At 42.2% G+C, this 20361-nt stretch overlaps 2 protein-coding genes and 1 non-coding gene across 3 annotated transcripts; 2 read left to right on the top strand and 1 right to left on the bottom strand.

Moving 5' to 3' along the window:
- Window positions 1-1601: 1601 nt before the first annotated feature.
- Window positions 1602-10870, bottom strand: ZNF232 (zinc finger protein 232). The gene is given in 8 exon segments (XM_063109828.1): window positions 1602-3222; window positions 4091-4196; window positions 7079-7182; window positions 9780-9831; window positions 9866-9940; window positions 10219-10362; window positions 10364-10691; window positions 10836-10870. Coding segments are annotated over 8 exon segments (861 nt in total). The 3' UTR covers window positions 1602-3205.
- Window positions 10871-11164: 294 nt separating this feature from the next.
- On the top strand, window positions 11165-19141 carry LOC134387332 (uncharacterized). Its single transcript, XM_063109830.1, has 2 exons — window positions 11165-12248; window positions 18897-19141. The coding sequence occupies exons 1-2, from the start codon at window positions 11165-11167 to the stop codon at window positions 19139-19141; spliced, it is 1329 nt and encodes a 442-aa protein (XP_062965900.1).
- On the top strand, window positions 18737-18822 carry LOC134389825 (small nucleolar RNA SNORD62). The gene has a single exon (XR_010024789.1). It is a non-coding gene; the product is annotated as a small nucleolar RNA SNORD62 (small nucleolar RNA).
- Window positions 19142-20361: the final 1220 nt, after the last annotated feature.

Here is a 20361-nt window from a genome sequence, read left to right on the forward strand (position 1 = left end):
AAATCACTTCATATATTTTGTCTGGCTTTTTAGTAAACATGGAATGGTAAATCTAGTCCCTGTTACTCCATCATGGTTGGAAGCAGAAGTCCTCTGTATGTATTTAGATTTGTTAATTTGATCTATATGGTTTCTGTTTATGCTGATTTTGTGAGTGACAGGCCTCTTTCGAGGCTTTCATTTTTTAAATAAGCACCCTCATTTTTCATTGTTCCATTATGCAATTGATGGGACAGAATTAATTTGCAAACCATAATTAATTTAATTTTTCATTGGTTCCTGGGTAGCAGAGGTAGTTAAGTCACTGGGACCACACACCCACCTGTCTGGGAAGTAGTGCTCAGGGTCTCATCAGGTGTGTGCAGAGATAGATGCCTGGGAAACATCTGCAGAATGGAAGTCCTGGACAGAGCCTAGGGCTCTTGGGAGGGAAACTTGGAGCCATTTGCACTATTTGGCTTGGAGTATAAATAGAACTAGAGTCTGAGGAGGGAGGATGGGCTGGTTTCTGCCTGGCAAAGTCAGATCTATCCCCACTCCCCACAAAGTTTTACTGATCTTTCCCCCTTCATCTTTCAAATCTGTCTCCTCTTTCTTCATCCCATGGCCACTCCCTCAGTTCAGATAACCATATTACTCGGGAGATACTGCAACAGCCTCCTTAATAAGTTTGTTTTCACTTCCACACTGCTGCTTAAGTGATCTTTCTGAAGTACACAACTGAACAACTGATGGTGTCACTCCCCAGTAACAGCTTCCCACTGTTCTTAAAAGTCCAAAATTCTGGGCCAGCCCATGGCTCACTTGGGAGTGTGAGCTGATAATACCAAGGCCATGGGTTCAGATCCCTATATAGGGATGGCAGTTTGGCTCACTGGGTGAGCGTGGTGCTGACACCACCTAGTCAAGAGTTAGGATCCCCTTACCGGTCATCTTTAAAGAAAAAAAGAAGTTCCAAATTCTTTACGTGGCCTACAAGGCCACACCATCTGCTAAACTTCAGTTCATCTCTCCAGCCTCATCTAATGCTTCTGTTCCTCGCACTCTATACAACTGATACAACGAAAAGATGTTTCACGCTTTCTGGCCTTTTCATGTGCGGTACCTTCTGCCTGGAAACTCTCTCCCTTTCCCTCTCCTCTCCTCCCCTCTTTGTCGCTGACCATCCTATCTTTAAGTATTGAGCTTGGATTGTACCTTCTCTCAGTTGTGCTCTCACAGCAGCCTCTTGTCAGGACTTACCCCAATGTATGATAATTCCTTGTTACTTGTTCCCCCACCTCCCACCCCTCACTCAGTAGTAAACTTCTTTGGGGAAAGGACTGTCTTTTTCACTGTGATTTCCCCAGTGCCTGGTACATAACAGGCACGTGGAATTTGCTACACGGACATAAAAATCTATGAATACACTGATGCATGACAGACAAGAGAACAGAAAGGCAGGTAGGGATAGCTTTTTCTACAAATTAGTGACTTAAAAGTCCAGGCAATTTTTACTTTCCCCCCAGTTCACCTCTTTACTCTGCTTATTTGATGCTGCCAAATTTTCAAAGGTTGAGATCCCTGGGATACAGACTTTGAAACGGAGTGTATGCAAGAAGTTTATTGGGGGAATGCTTTGGGGAACACCTGTGAGAGAAAAGGGGCCACAGGATGGTAGAAGGAGAAATTAAAAGTGATGAAGCCTCCATCCGCCCCACAAAAGAAGTCTGCAAAGATCTTTCAGAGATGGTTCCCATTGAAGCAAGGTGGCCAGGCCTTTGAACCCATCCCCTTTTCTCACCCTCCCCCAGCAGCCCCACAGATTAGATGTGGGCTGCTCCTGGGAGGGGACATAAGCTTGGCTGAAGCAGCTCTCTATAGCCTAGGGTAACTCCTGGGGAGGGACAGGTGTCAGCAGGCAGCACTCCTGACAGCATACAAAAGCATCCACCACATGATTTAAGACTTCTCTTCCAGGACTGGCTGGTTCGCTCAATTGGCTGAGTGTGGTGCTGATAACACCAAGGTCAAGGGTTCGGATCTCCATACCTGCCAGACTCCTTCCCTTCCATATGAAAGCAGGTGGAAGAGACCACTCCCTTATGAACAGGAATGTCAAAGACTGGGCATGTATGAGATGCTTATCAAATACTATTTTCCTTCTCTACTTAACCTATTCCCTGGGTGGTTTTTTAGATTCTGGAATATTAAGACACACTTGGGACACTGCTGCCTTTCAGCAATTTCATATTAATAATATAAGTTAACATTTTTTAAACACTGACTGACTTATTCCTGTCATTGGGCTAGGCATTACTGCCTTTAATCTCCATTTATTACCTATAGATATTATCATTTCCTCCACTTGTCCAAGGTGTTATGGGCTGAATTGTGTCTGTGCCACAAAATTCATGTTGAAATCCTAACCCCCAGTACCTCAGAATGTGGCTTAATTTGGAGACAGGGTCTTTAAAGAGGTAATTAAGTTAAAAAGAAGTTATTAGGATGAACCCTAATCCAGTATGACTGGCATCCTTATAAGAGGAAATGAGGACACAGATATGCAGAGGGAAGGCCATGTGAAGACACAGGGAGATGACCATCTACTAGCCAAGGGGAGAGGTCTCAGAAGAAACCAATCCTGCTGACACCTTGATCTTAGACTTCTAGCCTCCAGAATTGTGAAAAAATAAATTTCTGTTGTTTAAGCCACCCAGTCTTTATTATGGCAGCCGGAGCAAACTAATACAAGGTCAGTACAGCTAGTAAGTACTGGATCTGGGATTTGTACTTGCTGCCTGCCCCAAGAAGCCACACACTATTGCTGAAGTGATTACTACTATTAGCACTGTGTGCTCGTTAGGTGAAGACGGTACAATGCAAAGACTTCTGCTCAGCAGATACCGGCTGAACAGAACAGAAAATGCTCTTCCCTTTTAAAGATGTTCTAGGAAAGAACTATTGTGCTCTTTCCACACTATCCACCCCCCAGCCAGTCTGTCCTCACAGGGCAACTTCAGAAGGGGCTGCCCTACTCAGTGGCCACACCTAGGGAACCATGGTACAAGGGAGACTCGGCAGCAGGAAGATGGGACAGGAAGAGGCTCTTACTCTACCAAATGCCCAAACTCCTTGGCTGGCTCAGTCTGCAAGTCCCTTCAACAACAGCTCCAACAGTCCACATCTTCATTCCAGGCAGGGTTATCTTGCTTCTTGCCCTTTCTTACTTCTGAGATTTTTCTGGTGGAAAGAAAGAAATAGGAATCGACTGAAATTTGCACAAACATATTTTTCTCTTCCTGTGGGTATCAAAGTACCCTGCTGACATGTGCACTTTGCATTTCCCTTTCATAAGAGAGCCTTCCCCAGATGTGTAGCTGAATAGACAAGAAACTCTGTATGTGTTAGGCAGAAGATGATCTATATTTCCAGCCCTGATGGTCTCCCCTCAAAGCACCTGGGTATCCACTTCCTTCACACCAGATCACCAGTATTCACTACAGTGTATTTGTTATGAAATCTCTATTTAGGGTATTTATATGGCATCCCTATGTTGCTGCCATCAGGGTCCTGAGACTAGGAACAATCTGTTTCTTTCTGTCTCTTGCTGTGGATGAAAGACCACAATTTTATAAGCAGGTTTAAGTTCTTTTGCTTATTCAGCTGCAGAGCTGGGTATATCCTGCTATCAGAGTGAATTCCAAAATGCACATATGAGCATGGCACTTGTACACATAGAAATAGGAACAGATTATTATCATATGATCATGGTACCTTTAACTCCCAGGACTCCCTGAAGGATAAGGAACTAATTCCTGTAACACAATCAAACTAAGCACACAGAACATCTGCTGTTGGAACAGCTTCCTTTACACTAACAAAGTTGCTGTGGATTGAGTATCCCCCCAAAACTCTTTACAGCTTGACCTCCACTGTAACAGTGCTGAGGGTGGGAAATCTGACTACGGTATTTGAAAGGTGGGGCCTTAAAGAGGTGATTAGATTATGAGGACTGTGACCTTGCAATGGATTGATCTATTCACAGATGGAGTAATGGGAGTGGTTCTGATGGCTTTATACGGAGGGCAAATGAGAAGTTTAGTTTTACCTTGCCATGTGATACTCTGTGTTGCCAGAGGACTCTGCAGGGAGTCCCCACCCCGAAGGCCCTCACCAGAGCACTCCCTGGACCATGGACTTCCTAGCCTCCAAAACTGTAAGAAATAAATTTTGTTCTTTTATAAATTACCCAGTTTCAGGTATTCTGTTATTAGCAACAGAAAATGTAGTAATACAAAAGTCAAAAGAGATGGTTTCAGGTCAGTATTTTGCCTATAAAATATTTTTCCGGCTTCAGTTCTCCTCAGACTTATGAATACAGGGCACTACAGACGGAATGATGGCTATTTCTGGAGAGACCACCAGCAAAGCCAGAGCTCTAATCCATACCCTTGACCTCTTGTCCTCATCTTCTGCTTCTCAGAATCCTGTTTTCCTCTTTCTGGGACCGGAACTCTCCTTTTCTGGTCAATGAGCAGCACTAGGTTGCAGGAATGAGATGTTTCATGGGGTGGGAGGCTGCTCATTGTCTTCTCAAATTTGTTCTCTCCTCCACAGTGTTTTAATTGGGCAAATGGCCATCCTGCTACAGGTGTTTCCCAGCCTCCTTGGAAGATTCATGTGGCCACATAATCAAGTTCTCACCAAGGATTGGGCCACATTTCATGACACTTGCTGGAAGGGAAATCACTTGTCCTTGTGACTATTACTTCGATTTTTCCTGTGAGCTGGAATATGGACATAGTAATGGACATAGCACTACGCAGACAAAAACATCCTAGCCTAGGGGACAGAAGTGCAAGATGGAAGGTATGTGGGTTCCTGAAATATCTGGTGAATCTAAACTGAACTTGCTCCTAGACCAGGGCTTGGCAAAGTTTTTCTGTAAAGGGCCAGATAGTAAATATTTTAGTGTTCGTGGACTACATAGTCTCTGTCACATATTCTTTTTAAATAACACTTAAACATGTAAAAACCATTCTTAGCTTGTGGGCCATACAAAAATAGGCCTTGAGCTGGATTTGCATTTGGCTCCTGGGCTATAGTTTGCCAACGACCTGCTTACCTTTGGACATTTATGTGAAAATAAACTTGTATGTTAGAGTCAAGGAAGGCTTCTCAAGGAGGTGACTTTTAACAGAGACCTAGACAAAGGGAGTGACTTATGTAACTATCTGGGGGGGAAAGCATTTAGGCAGGGTGGGTAGAGAACATGGACAGAAGTCCTGAAGTGGAAATGAGCTTGAAACATGGGCCACTTAATTTGTTGCTTCCTAGCTCCAAATCCATATTCTTTGTCCTACTTTTATGACATTGGAGCTGGATCTGTAAATGCTTCCCCTTTGCTAGCTGGCACAATGTTAGGCTTTGACAGTAAATGGCACTGGAGGTATTCTAGTTTAGTTTTTTTTTCCATCTACAACCCTACAGTGCGGTTGCCAGTGGTGTGCAGGAGACCCAGTAGCACCACCCTCTAGTGAGTTCCACTGGTACCTCAAGCTTCCTGCTCCTCAGCCTTGGCCTGCTGAACCTCAGTGAACTTCACCATCCAGTGGGCCATAGTCAGTATTGTGTTGGTAGATATTTAACAACTAGCTCAAAAACAAAAACATCCCTGATTTGTCACTGATTTCCACGGTGAATATTCCCACTATGGCTAATTTCAATGCAGATTTGGGAAGAAATATGCAAAATTGGCTCTTGAAAACCTATACAGACTGGTTCTAGCACACTACAGGAGCAGCCATACCCTGTCCAATGAGGTGCGAATTTCAGTGTTGGTCAGGGTGGAGGGGTGTCCTCCTCTAAGTTGGCTTTGTCCTTGAGTATTCTTCCTCAGCCCTAGAGGTAGGAGCTATCCCCCATTCTGCTATTCCTATATTCTTTAGAGATCTTTTTACCACCTTTAGCAGATAATCCCCTTTTACTAATTAACGCTTCTTTATATTAAACTTTCCTTGCTCAAATTACTAGTGTGGTTTCCGTCTCCTGCCTGGACACATGCAGATATGACCCCATCTGAGGAGGCAGACCAGTATGGGTCTGAGATGGGCCAGGACCAAAGACCTGTTCACAGTAGATAATATAACCACTACCTGAGCAGCTGCTCTGCACCAGGCTCACAATGCTAATGAAATAGGCATTACTATCCCTGTCTTACTGGTGGGCAAACTGGGCAGCCCAGAATCTTGCCCAAGGTCATTCTAGAAAAAAGCAGCAGCACAATTTGGCCATTATATGCAGCCAAAGGCCTCCTAATTGATACAGTCATCTTAATCAAAGGACACAGAGTGATGATCTGCAGGTGGAACTACTAACCAGTTTTTCCTAAATCAAGAACAACACAGGAAAAACCTTAAGGTGCTTATAACTTTTATGGGATCTAGTCCTAAAGTAGATCAGACAGAAGTACAAGTCTGTCTGGAGATTTTCTCACCTTCAATACATTGGGAAGGCTCTTTTCTGGCATGAACTCTCTGATGTCTAATAAGCTCTGACTTCCATCTGTAAGCTTTCCCACATCCTTTACCTATAAAAGGTTTCTCTCCACTATGAATTCTCAGATGCTAACTTAGATAGGAGCTTTGACTAAAAGTCTTCCTGCATTCATTAAACTCAGGGCTTCTCTCCTGAATGAATCATCTTACGGTAAACAAGATGAGCACCCAACCTGAAGGCCTTCCCACATTCAGTACATTTGTAGGGTTTTTCTCCTGTATGAATTCTCTGGGGCTGAAAGAGGTTTGAGTTCTGATCGAAAGTTTTCCCACAGTCACTACACTTACAGGGTTTCTCTCCAGAATGTTCTCTGGTGGATTACAAGGTGTGAGTTATAAACAAAGGCCTTACCACATTCACTACATTCATGGTCTTTTTTCCCTGTGGGAGTTTTCTTATGTGTGACAGACATCTGCCTGAAACTTTTCCACCTCAGTGTCTCTGCTTTGGGATTTCTCTGCTGCTGTTCTAAGGTGCCCTCAACTTCAGAGGTAGCTTCAAATGTAGAGGTTTCAGTGGAGAGTTTTCCTGAGAATACCTGTGATTCCACTTCTGTTATGGGTGGTTGTGACAAAGATCCATTGTCCTTGGGCTCTGGGCCATCTTCTGCAATAAGTGATGCAAAATGTAACTATATCTTTTCTGGATATGTGGAGAAATGACACGTAAATTAGGATTTACATTTCTGAAATGAGAACAAAAGCTTAGAAAATATTTGCTATACACATGACAAAGACTGGAAAGATTGTTGCTTTGCCTCACACAGATGTGTCACCTCTTTTCCCCTGGGTGATGGAGCCACAAAAAGATTACTCAAAGCCCACCTCTTCTGGGCAGTGAGAGACCCCAAAGGGGTTAATCTCCCAGAACCCTCAAGAGAGAGGCATTCCTTCTTTTGGGAAATTAACCATGAATTGGGGTTCTCGCCCCACATTTACTCTCCAGACCAGGAAGTTACAGGAAAAGAACATAAGTGGGGTTTAGCTAAGTATAATTTAACAATTTTAACAATAGAGGCTGGTAACATCAGTAAAACAAGCAATGTGACATTCCATAATGCAATTTGCAAAAGGTTAAGTTGATCCACCAACAAAAGCTTGATCTTAACAAACACTGTTTTTCCCTATAGCAATTTCCCAGTATCTTTACATATCAATCAGTAACTTGTCTGTCCTTGAGCCAGCAACCTTGCTGTGCTACAATTCTTTATCTTACAACAGAGACTTTAGCCTGGGGAAAATTTCCTGTCTTTTACAAGGTTAACATTTGTATATGTACTTTTAAGAAGTTAGGCTAAACCTGAAACTGCAGGGCTTTGGAGGCCCTGTGAAATACACTTTATAAATATTGGTATATTCCACAAGGATATTTACTTAGATGCAGTTATTACCCATGGCTATCTCTTGGTGATGGGATTATGCAGGGGAGATGGTTTCTTCTTTTTAATTTTATCCCTGCTTATCTAATTTTTCCATAATGAAACACTAAAGAAGTGTTACTTGGAAAATAAAATAAGTTTCAAAGCAGAGTCTTTTTAGGATTCACCCTTAAAAAATAAGAGAAAAAGTAGTATTTTCAAGGAATTAGAGAGTGGTCACCTGATGTTGTGAAGGAAGGGAAAAATAATAAAGAAGAATCATTAGTGTTAGGGTAAAGAGATGTTACTGAAGGTAGAAACCCTTTGACCCTCCTGGCACTGTACCCTTCACCTCTCCCCACTCATTTCCCTGCCCCATCGATCTACAGCCACTGGAGAGGATCCTCATGCAGCTGCCTCCTTTTTTGAAGAGAGGACTGCCAGCTCCCTGCTTCCTATCTGCTTGGTGCTTTCTGCCTCTCCCTTTGACCTGCTCCTTAAGAAAGGAAGAAAAGAGTGCTTTGCCTTTTTGTTTTTAAATGTCTTTAACACATTTTATATTTTATTTGTCTGTAACACTCCCTATTGTCTAAGGAGAACAAAAAGAAACTGCTTTAAGATAACTCAGGATCATTTGATTTTTAAAAATGTACTTTTTTCTAGGTTAAATGCTTATGTGGGACCTAAGCTTCCAAGGTGACTTCAGAGAGCCTCCTCAGAGTCAGCACAGGGAAAGAAGAGGTGCTAGAGTCTCTTTCCCATTCAGGGCTTGAGGGCAGAAAAGAAAGAGACAGAAATGCAAACTAAATGCTCTACTTGGCCTGAGAGAGGTCTGAACTTGGCAACTCCCCCTACTGCTGCCCCTCTGTCTAGTGCAAACATCATTGATTTAGCTCCCACAGCAGATCAAAGAAATCTGAAATATGCTTGCTATAAAACAAAGTTACACAATAGCTAGCTTCTTTTTAAAAGTAAAGTATCAAGTTGATAAATGAATAGAGGTTTACTAAACAGAAGCAAATGAAATGAGAAAAAGCCTGGAAAAAAGGCAAGGAGGAAAGGAGAACTGGGAGGTAAAAACATACTTTGGGGACAGATTCTAAGATTAATCCTCCATTTCTAATTTTCACATTTTCTTGCTAATAAGAATTCCATTTTTCAAATGCTTTTGTTTGGTAGTGTAAAACCAAATACTAAATAGAATCTTCCTGATTAGCAACATATTCACATTTTCACTAAAGTTCATGATGTTACAAAGGTCAGAAGACATGTCACAGTCCTGAAGCTCTTAAGTCTATTGTCTCTAACTCTAGTGTTTGCCACTGGGATAGAGGAGAGGATAGGATGTTGGTGGGGATGTATGCAAGCTGAGAAGGAAGTTTTGGCAGTAAATCTGAAGAGGGGAAGGTAAATACAGACATAAAAGTTTCAAATAGGACTGTATGGATGGGGAGTAGGTGGTAGATAAAGGTGATGACAGATTGTCTTACCTAAGAGTGCTTTACAGCTTAAAGAGTGTGTTGGGAGGCATGCGGAAGCTAAAAGAAAAGGATCTCAAGGCTGACCTCTAGCTTGGGGCAGAGCTATTATGGAGTAGAAGGAGGCAAGAGCAGTGGACATGATGAGGCAGAAAATGAATGAAATATTTCCCAGTCCTGCTTTAGGGCTCTCTAAAGCTAAGAGATGCTGGCCAGGCTTTATGGCCAAATACGATGTAAATTTAATTAATCCTTAGATTATGGGTGGTAAACCAGGCTGTCTCTCACCTAAGAGGTAAAAACAGTAAGGCCATGATGATGATATCAAACACGTGAGCACCTGCTATGTGCCCTTTATACTCTCTCCTCCTCTCCCTCTCTCCCCACAGAATCCTGCTCCTTACCACTCTCTGGGAAAGGTTGGGTCTCTTGAGATTCACACTTGAGCTGAGTCTTCTTGGGCTGGTGCTGGGTGCTTAGTGCCTCGTGCCTCCTGGACTGCTCCCAGAGATGCCTTCTTCTCCCACAGCTCTTCCTGTGCAGGTCCAAGTGCAGGGCCTGGGACCTGGAAGTGATCAGGCACTGCTTTTTTATGTGGGACCTGAGCTTCCAAGGAGACTTAAGAGAGCCTTCTCAGAGTCAGCACAAGGAAAGGAAGAGAAGCTAGAGTCTTTTTCTCATTCAGGGCTTGAGGGCAGAAAAGACAGAGACAGAAACACAAACTAACTGCTCTACCTGGCCTGAGAGAGGTTGAACTTGGTAACTCCCCCTACTGCTACCCCTCTGTCCAACCTGAACATCATTTGATCTGGCTCCCACAACAGATCAAATCCCACTTCCCACCTGCTGTCCTGGTTCAAATCTTTTCTTTAAACCCTCCAGCACAATTATAGCCTCTTCTTCACTCTTAGGGTGATGTCCCTGCACCCAGGACTCGAGCTCCTCAGGCAGGATAGTCAGGAATTGTTTCAGCACCAGTAACTCCTTGGATTTCCTTCTTGGTGTGTCTCTCTGGCCTCAGTCACTCACAGCAGAGTATCTGTACTTGGCTTAGGGCCTCCCGGGGACCAGGAGTCTCCAGGTAGCAGAGTTGCCTGAAGTGCTGGCGGAAGATCTCCTGACTGGTAGAGTGGTTCCCAGGTAGCCTGGTTTCATACTCCCAAGACAGTTCCTCTTCCTTTGGCTCCATCATCATAATCTCTTGTTCCTGTGTACCCTGAAAGGCGAGAGTTTTAGCTGCTGATAGTGATACAGCCATCCTGGCCTGGTCTAGCTCTGTAGAAGGCCCATACCAGCTGTAGTCTTTCAGGGGCACCCTTTAACATAAGAAGAAAGCATTCTTTTTTTTCATTCATTAAACAAATACTCAGCATCTACTAAGAGCCAAACCTTGTACTATACCCTTTACTTCCTCTTTCTTGTCTGCCCCTCCCCAGAATCCTGCTCCACTAAGTAACTGCCTGTGAGAAACCTGCAATCTGGTAGAGACAGACATGTAAAGTGTTTTTCTACAGTACAACTAGATAAATGCCACACAGGAAAAAACAGCAGGAAAAAAAGTGTACTGGGGGCCCTCGGGAAGATATGACTATTGGGAAGAACAAGTTTGAAGCAAAACCCAAGTTTCCAGATCCAGAGCCCAAAGCTGAGCAGCTTTCAGAGGGCAGCCTCCTCCCAGACGGCCCCTCCACGCTTTCTCAAACTTCTGAAGTAGGGCCTACAGCGAAAGAAAAATGGAAGTCTCTAAATCCTCCAGTACAGGCACAGCCTCTTGTCCACTCTTAGAGTGATGTCCTCGCACCCAGGATTGGTTGGATCGTATTCAAACGTCCAGGATTTGTATCAAGGCCCTGTTATGGGGCTGCTACAAGCAAGACTTGGTCTCGGGTACAGTGTCCAGCATCAGAGAAACCTAACAGGCAATGGGGTGGGCGGCACCCAGAGGCCATTAAAGGAGAACATAGCGGGACCGTTGGCCGAGGACAAAGGAGGCACGAAGACAAACGCAGAGCCCGTGTCTCCGTCGCAGAGTGATGCCCCGGCGGCGACAAGGCCAGCTCAACTGCTACGCCTGGCCGTGGGCAGGTGCCCTCCCGAAAGCCCTGGGGAGAGGGCTGTGGTCCAGGCCAGCTGCAAGCTTCTCCCTCGGGATCTCGAGAAAAGAACAGAGGGGCACCGAGAGCCGCTGTCGTCCCCAGCACGTGACAACGCAGGCAGCGGGGCGCGGGAGCGCCGGGGACCCAAACCACCGTCCGCACAAACCCGCGAAGCTGCCTGCGAGGTCTGCTCACTGCAGAACTGCCGCTGCCTGCCGTGGCCGACAGAAGCAGGCGGGCCGTGGAGCTGGACCTCCCGACGGCCGCCGCCAAGACTCACCTCCCAGGACCAGGAGGTTCCAGTGGGCAACTGCCGCGCGCCGCGCCGCTGCCAGCCGTCCCCCGACCCCGGCCGCTGCTCCGCGCCTGCGCAGCCCACAGCCTCAGCCTCCATCTCCCAGCAGCCTTTGCGCCTCCTGCTTCCGCTCGCGGACTCGGGCACCGGCGCGTGGCGGCCGCCAGGGGGCAGCTGGGCCCGAGCCGACGCGGGTCTGGGTGTGAGCGGAGGCCCTGGGCAGGTGGAGAGCGCGCGGCGCGAGCGGGTTCCTGCACCAAGTTTGGCGGGCCTGGTCTTTCTGCTGAATTGTACCTCCAGGGACTGTGCAGGCTGCCAGAAATGTCAGGGAGATCCTAGCCTTGTGCACGGCCTGTTGCAGCACTTCCTCTTCTACATTGTTTTCCAGTTACCCTTTCCCAGGCGTGATCAGAGGGTCACAGCCGAGAAGTTCCCCTCAAGGAGAAAATATTCCCCAACCAGCGGCCTGCCTGTGTCCATTGGTAAATACAAAGTAATTCCTGGGGCGTAGGGCGAGGGGAGGAGAAAAAATAATTCTAAGGTTGATAGGACTTGTTGATAGGGGAAATTATTGGTGTCTTGTTTTCCAATAATAATAGAGAAATATCCACCTTATTATGAGTTCTAGGAAAGGTGAGGTAACCATTATGAGAATGGAAAAGTACAGTAGAACTTCCAAATTAACAAGGGAAAAAACAGAATGCACTATAGTTTGCACAAACCAGCAAAAATAAGAAAAAGAAGCCACTTGGTTCAAAAGAGGAAATCAAAAGCAAAATTACAAACTATCTAGAAGGCAATGAACAGAACTTCATGCTAAATGCTATGGGACCTAGCCACAGCCATATCTGAAAATGGATAGCTTTCATTACCTCCTTTATTAACAAATAAGGATATAAAATAACTCAAATTTTGTCTTAAACTATAGTCAGAATTTTTTAGTCACTCTTTATTACTCTGACACTTCCAGCTCTAGTACTATGACACTTTTTTTTTCTTTGGCGGCTGGCCAGTATGTAGATCCTAATCTTTGACGTTGCTGTTCCAAGTTGTGCTCTGAGATAACTGGCCAGCCCGTTTTAAACTTTAGAAGCACAGTAAAATAAGCCAGAAGAAACAAGTAAGAGTGAATTAATGAAGATAAAAACTGTAATTAATGAAATAGAAAAATTAAAAATAGTAGATTTTCAGATCTAGTATTCAAATTCAAATGCTGATTCCTTTGAAAAGAGCATTAAAACATAAACTTGTCTAGATCCTCATTAAGGAAAAGAGAAGAAAAAACTAACAAGATCAGGAATGAGAAATACCACAGAATCAGTAGAGATTAAAAGAATTAGAGACTATGACATTCAACATTAGGGTAGCATATTTGAAAACCTAGATGAGATGGATGATTTTCTAGCAAAATGTAAATTACCAAAATAGTGTGCACCAGCTACATGTTTATAAAACCCTGACTTAGGGGTAGATGATCCCAAGAAAGTGCAAAGGAGAAATTTCATTCAGATGTAACATGAAGCACTACCTTCAGGAAAACGTAACATTTCTAAATGGGAATCATTAAAATATTTAACTAGAAACTACCCACCAAGTTTAATTTGAAATAAGTGTGTACTTTGCCCAAGCAAAATATAGTTTAACTTGAGGGTTTTTTTCTGCAAGGTATATAGTTTATATCTAGAGGGAAAAGAAAAGCAAGAAAGAAAACAACACATACTATCCTCTTGTGATGAATATAATTCATCTTGTGATGAATAACAAAATAGACAATTACAAACTTGGACATTCATTTCAAGCACTTATTGAGCAAAAATATATATGTCAATCTAAGTCTGGGTTGGAGGTGAGGAGATACAAAAATGTAGTTTCCTGCTTTCAAGAAGGTAAAATTCAAGGGCTGTCCAGTTAGCTCAGTTGGTTAGAGCACAGCCTTGTAATACCAAGGTCAAGGGTTCGGTTCCTCATATTGGTGGCCAGCCACCAGAAAAAGAAGCTAAAAGTCTAGGTAATTGGGATCATGAAGAAAACAAGAGCATGTAAAAGATTTACAGTACAATAATGGCTTCCTGTAAGCTGTGAGATTGGAGAAGCAAAGAATTTTCGCTTGTTCATTCAAACAAATCATATTAAAGTGTTTGAATTTTTCTTACAATGAACAATATAATTTTTAAAAAAAGTGCCAAAGCATTTCTCTTTAAAGATCTGTGTGCCCAACAGAAACTGTCAGACATGTTATCTGTATTAAAAGAAAAAGTTGGCAGTTTAAGTGGTCTCTGAATGATACAGGGGATCAGAAGGGCCTGAGATAGTGAACTGGGCCTTAAAAGAGTTAGCACAATGCAGTAGCTGTTTAGGGACATTAGTTAGAACAGACCTTGAGCTGGAGGGTTTCATGAAATAAAATGGTCAATGGGTACCTTTCAGAGAAACCATTTTATCCAAGATTCTAAACAAATTTCACAGACAGAGAAAACAGTCTTTCCAAATGTGTCCTCTGTTATTCAAGGCCTTCTTCATCATGAGGCTTAGCTCATGCCCAACTATACAGAATATGGTCATAATGTCACATTAACAGAACTTTAGGTCTATCTTCTAATCTCATAAGCTTTAAAGGTAGGAAAAAAGTCCCTCCAAGTCTTTATTTCATTAGAGTCAGAAGTTGGAAGAAGAAATGATTTATACTCTAGCTCCAGCCAAGGGACATCACCATTTTTACCTGCTCTGTTATTCAGCATCCTCATTGTAGCTGATGCTATAGTTCCTTAGCATCAGCTACATTCAAACCCATCCTGCTTCAAGGAAGAGATGGTTTGGATGAAGAGAGCTGGATATAAGGAGTAGATTTAGTAATGACTGTTGCTGGTATGCTTGGTGAAAGTAGTTTTGATAGTGTTGGGGGAGGATCCTAATGGGTTGAGGGAGAGAGATAAGGATTTGGGGAAGATGAGTGCAGACAACTCTTTAAACAAAAAATTGGCTACAAAGGGAGCTGATTTAGGGGAAAATGGGGTCAAGGGAGGTGAAGTTGAATTTTGCTTTTTTAGGATGGAAGACACCTGAACACATTTTTACATATTTGGGAAGGGAGTAGAGAAGAGGGTTGAATATACAGGAGAGTGGAATAACTGGATGGAGTGAAGTTCTAGAAGGAGTGGGAGGGGATGGGATAGGAAGCACAGGCAGAAAGATGAACCCTAGATATGAAAAACAGCAGTTCTTTTATTGAGAAGGGAGCAAAATGGAGTGGATGCATGTGAGAGATGGGTGAGGGATAAGGATGGGAACAGAAAGTTGAAAATGTTTCTGTGCGAAGGTCTCTAACTCCTTTTGGAGGTAAGGGATCTGGTGCTAAGATGGAGTAGTGGGTTAGTGGTTAGATGTGTAAGGAGAGAAGGAAGGTGTTAAGAGGTTGCTAAAGACAATGGGGAGAACGCTGACTAGAGATTGTATTAGTGTTGAGAGCCCAAAGGCATACATCTACCTAGGGGTATGATTTTCTTCCTCAATTCAGGTGAATACTCAGAAGAGGACAATTAGGACTGTCCATTGTGGGCTTCGTTGTGGCTAGGAATACGGGACTAAAGGACGATGAGGCAAAAAGGTAAATGAGGCAAGGGCATGCTGGTAAGAGTGGTTGACACCCATTGAACAATAGTATCTAATAGAGAAGGGTAAAAAACAGAGAGGGATGATGGATAGGATAAAGTGGAAAGGTCACTGGGCTGGAGATCCTGATGAGTTACAAGAATACAAAGATTAAACCATACAACAGTGCCTTGGCTCCTTTGAAATACTTCCAATGGTCCAAAGAACATTTCCCAACTCATAAAAATTTGCCATCTGATATAAAAAAATTAAGACTTCCTCATTCTCTCTTATTACCTTCTCAAAAGCAGTTAAGCCACCTATAACAATTAAAGTTCTCTCACTATCAAATTTGCAGGGTATTTATCCATCCCATCTCTCAATAGTTTCATATAACAGCTTAATTCTAGTCTCTCCAAGAAAAATCTTTATTCAATTCTGTAGTACAGTAAGTAACAATTCTCAGGTTAACTATTAGATTTGTTTCTTCAAGATATCGCATGCTTGAAAACTTGTGTAAATTCCCTCCCCTCCCATATCCTTGCCATTTATGTACCCGAGGCCAAGCTCCTTCTAACTTCCAGTAGGATCAGGAAGTACAGAATTTTGTAATCTTCCAAGGCTTCACAAGAAGGAATACAGTGGTCCCCTTACCTGATGGGGGATACGTTCTAAGACTCGCGTTGGATGCCTGAAACCACAGTTAGTACAGAGCCCTATATATATTAAGTTTTTACTATACATACTCATACATACCTATGATAAACTTTAGTTTATAAATTAGGCAGTATAAGAGATTAATAATATCTAATAATAAAATAGAAAAATTCTAACAATATGCCGGCATCACTAATCTTGATCTTTGGGGCCATTATTAAGTAAAATATGGGTTACTTGTACACAAGCACTGAGATACTGCAACTGTCCGATAACCAAGATGGCTGTGAAGTGACTAATGAGAAAGTAGCATGTACAGCGAGGATATGCCAGACAAAGGGATGATTCATGTCCCGAGTGGGACAAAGCAGGATAGCATGACATTTCATCAGGCTACTCAGAATGGTATGCAATTTAAAACTTATGAATTGTTTATTTCTGGAATTTTCCATGTAATATTTTTGGACCTCAATTGGCTGCAGAACGGAAACCATGGAAAGAGAACCCACAGATAAGGAGGAACTACTGTAGGTTTTCTCTTTTCCTTCAATGTGCCTTAGATAATCACTGCACACAGGAGCCACTAATAAAAATAGCTGTCATTTGTTGTCTACTGTGTCTAGAACTATGCTAGGTGCTTAACAAAATTGTCTTATTTAATCTTCACAGTAACATCACAGTAGTGCCACAGGAATAATCATTAAGATAATCATTAAGATAATCATTATCTTAACTTTATAGATGATAAAATCAAGTCTCAGAAACATTTTTAAAAATTGACTAACAGGGCTGGCCAGTTGGCTCAGTTGGTTAGAGCAAGGTGTTATAAACACCAAGGTCAAGGGTTTGGATCCCCATACTGGCCAGCTGCCAGAAAAAAAAAATTGCCTAAGATTACACAGATTAAAAGTGACAGAGCCTGGATTTCACTATGTCAGATTCCAAAGTGCCATTATACTTTTAAATCCTACAGAATAGATTTAGTCACAACTTACATGAAAGATGATAACTGGTCTTATGACTTAACTATCCATTTCCTTTTCTCAAGGAAAGACCATCCACCCTAGAGTTCAGGATATCATACTTATCATACTGTTCCCTTGGTACAGTTCCTATTATGTATTTAAAAAACAGGGGGAAAACTATTAGATTCCTGGAGGTGCTAAATAGTACACACAAGGACACCATTTTGTGATGATGTAGGTCCTTTATGCAAGTAATTCCATTTGCAAGATTTTCCTGTAGTGTGGAATCTCTGATGATAAAGTAAGGGGTGAAATATAATTAAAGGCTTACCCCTGTTGAAGTTTCTGATTTATCCTGTGGCTTTGCATTTAAGAAGGACATATCTGCACATGACCTGAGGCTATATACTCTAAACTGAATCAGATGAAAATTGCTCTTAGGAAGTTTAGAATTTTCCAAGTACTTACGATGGCTAAAAGTAGATACAACAGTATCTAAAACAAGCATTTTATCATTTACTGTCTTCACAGGGTCATGATCCTGTGTGGTTTCTCCAATGCTCAGTTAGACCTGAGCTCTGACTGAAAGTTTTTCTACATTCATTACATTCATAAACTTTCTCTCCAGTATGAATTTTCGGATGCCTAACAAAGTCTAAGCTCCATCTGAAGGTTTTCCCACATTCGGTGCATCCATAGGGTTTTTCTCCACTGTGTATACTTTGATGCTGAATAAGGAGGGAACTCTGCCTGAAGGTTTTCCCACATTGACTGCATTCATAGCATTTCTCCCCAGTATGAATTCTCTGGTGGGTAACAAGATGTGAGCTCTGACTGAATACTTTTCCACAATCATTACATTCATAGGGTGTCTATCCACTGTGAATTCTGTGATGTATAAGATCTGAGCTTTGATCGAAGGCTTTTCCACATTCATCACACACACACATATATATATATGGCTCCTCTCCACTATGAATTCTCTGGTGCAGGATAAGGTTTGAGCTTCCCCTGAAAGCTTTTCCACATTGATTATATTCATAGGGATTCTCACTATGAATTCGCTGATGTCATATGAGATTGGAGCTCTGATTGAAGTCTTTGCTACAGTCACCACAAACATAAGGTTTCCTTCCAGGATGAATTCTTTGATGTATAACCAGGTTTGAGCTTCTACTGGAAAACTTTCCACATTCATTACACTTATAAGTTCTCTTTATCATATGGATTTTCTGACTGAACAAGTCCTGACTTCTGTTTGAAGCTGTGGCCACATACCTTGCACCTATAAGTTCTTTCTTCTGCAGAAATGCTCTGGTATAGAACAAGTGGGCTCAGATCACAAATTCTCACTTTCTTATTTACATTCAAATTTTCCTTCTCTTATGAGGGTTTTCTTAAGATCAATGCTTACTTGGCTGAACACTTTATCTTCAAAAGGGAAAGGTTGCAGTCTAGCCTCTGATGAGTTTAACTGTAACCTCTCCAAGCTGTTCTCACATTCATCAGATCCTAAGAATTTAGATCCCTAGGGTATTTGTTTTGGGTGTCCTGATTCTGTTTCTTCAAACATTTCTGCTTTAGCTTCCATCCCTTCTTCTCAGTATTTTTTTTTTTTTATTATCTGAAACATAAATTAAAAGTATAAATGGTTACCTCCTCATGCTAGGAGAAAAGAAATTCTTAGATGGGAAGGCAAATATCAAAGTAAAACATTTATATGTTTGGTTGAGCTTCTAAATTCTCAAAAATGTTTTTATGCTGGGTGATGTAATTCCAATAGATCCTTCTGACCCTTCACTGTAGATTCAATAGCAGGGAGATGAACAGGACAGTGACTGAGAGACCATGGAAGGAAAAAAAATGGTTTTATAATCTGGGAAAGAGAAAAGCTTATAAATTTAACTTTGGTCTCTCTAGGATATAAATTCCCAAACATGGATTATCATCAGAATCACATGGAGGAGCTGCTGAATCAAAAGGAATCTACTGTATTCTTCTCTCTGAAGACTGTCTTTCTCCTTTATTACCTCAGTTCCTGGATCCTGAAATTTCCTTTATTCAAAAGAGCAGCCCTGGATGAACTAGAATCTCCTAGTTCTAGTCTCAGAATCTTAGAAAAGAGAGTCAGCTGGATGACACTTGCATTAATATCACCCAGATAACTCCTCTGCTTTGCTTCCATACCCATCAACCAATCTTCAGATTAGAAGCTAGCTTCCCGTATAGATTTTCCTAGGGAGAGAATGTGTTGACAGCCCACTCAATTTCTTCTTTTGCTTTGTTTTGTTTTGGCAGCTGGCTGGTAAGGGGATCTGAACCCTTGACCATGGTGTTATCAGCACCACAAGCCCACTCAATTTCTGAACCACTCATCAGTTGTCCTGCCCCAAGCTTCTAATCTTACATTATTCTTGAATAATTTCCCTACTGTACTGAGTTGAATAGTGTCCCCCCACATTAATGTCTATCTGGAACCTGTGAATGTGACCTTATTTAGGAGGCTAGTTTCTTATCCATTAGGCCACTGGGGCAGCTAAATGTGACCTTATTTAGAAATAGGGTCTTTGCAGATGTAATCAAGTTAAGACGAGGTCATACTGAATTAGGGTGGGCCTAAATCCAATATGACTGTGTCCTTATAAGAAGAGGGAAATCTGGACACAGAGACAGACACACAAGTAAGGTGGCCATATGAGGATGGAGGCAGAGATTGGAATTATGCTACCAGAAGTCAAGGAATCCCTGGGACTACCAGAAGTTGGAGGAGGCAAGAAGGATTCCTCCCCTAGAAACTCCAGAGGAAGTGTGGCTCTGCCAACACCTTGATTTCAATTCTAGCCTCCATAACTGTAAGGAAATAAATTTCTGTTGTTTTCAGCCATCCAGATTGTGGTAATTTGTTACAGCAGCCCTAGGAAACTAATATGCCTACTATGAAGTCCAATTACTTTTTCAGAAAAAAGTCAGTTTTTCTGTTCCTCTCCTTCCTCATTGACATTACCCTTGTGGCTTTCTGGATTTCATTAGATTATCCTAAGAGTGGAGCACAGTGGTTAAGAACACGGGCTCTGGATATAGACTTCCCGGGTCTGCCTCTACCATTAACCTACTATGTGATCTTTGCTTACCTACACTTACTGAGCCTCAGTTTCCTCATCTACAAAATATGAACAATAATAGTACTTTAGAGATGTTTTGTGAAGATGAAATGAGTTAATAAATATAACGTGCTTAGCATAATACCTGGCTCAAATCAGGACTCAATAAATAATGGGTATTTTAAATTCTGTTATTTAGTTAATAATCTTGGAACCAAGACTTTCCTGCTCCAATTTAAACTGGACAATACTGTTACTTGCACATCACTTTCATCATGTTAATT

Source organism: Cynocephalus volans, chromosome 10, assembly GCF_027409185.1.
Source record: "Cynocephalus volans isolate mCynVol1 chromosome 10, mCynVol1.pri, whole genome shotgun sequence".
Lineage (NCBI taxonomy): Eukaryota > Metazoa > Chordata > Mammalia > Dermoptera > Cynocephalidae > Cynocephalus > Cynocephalus volans.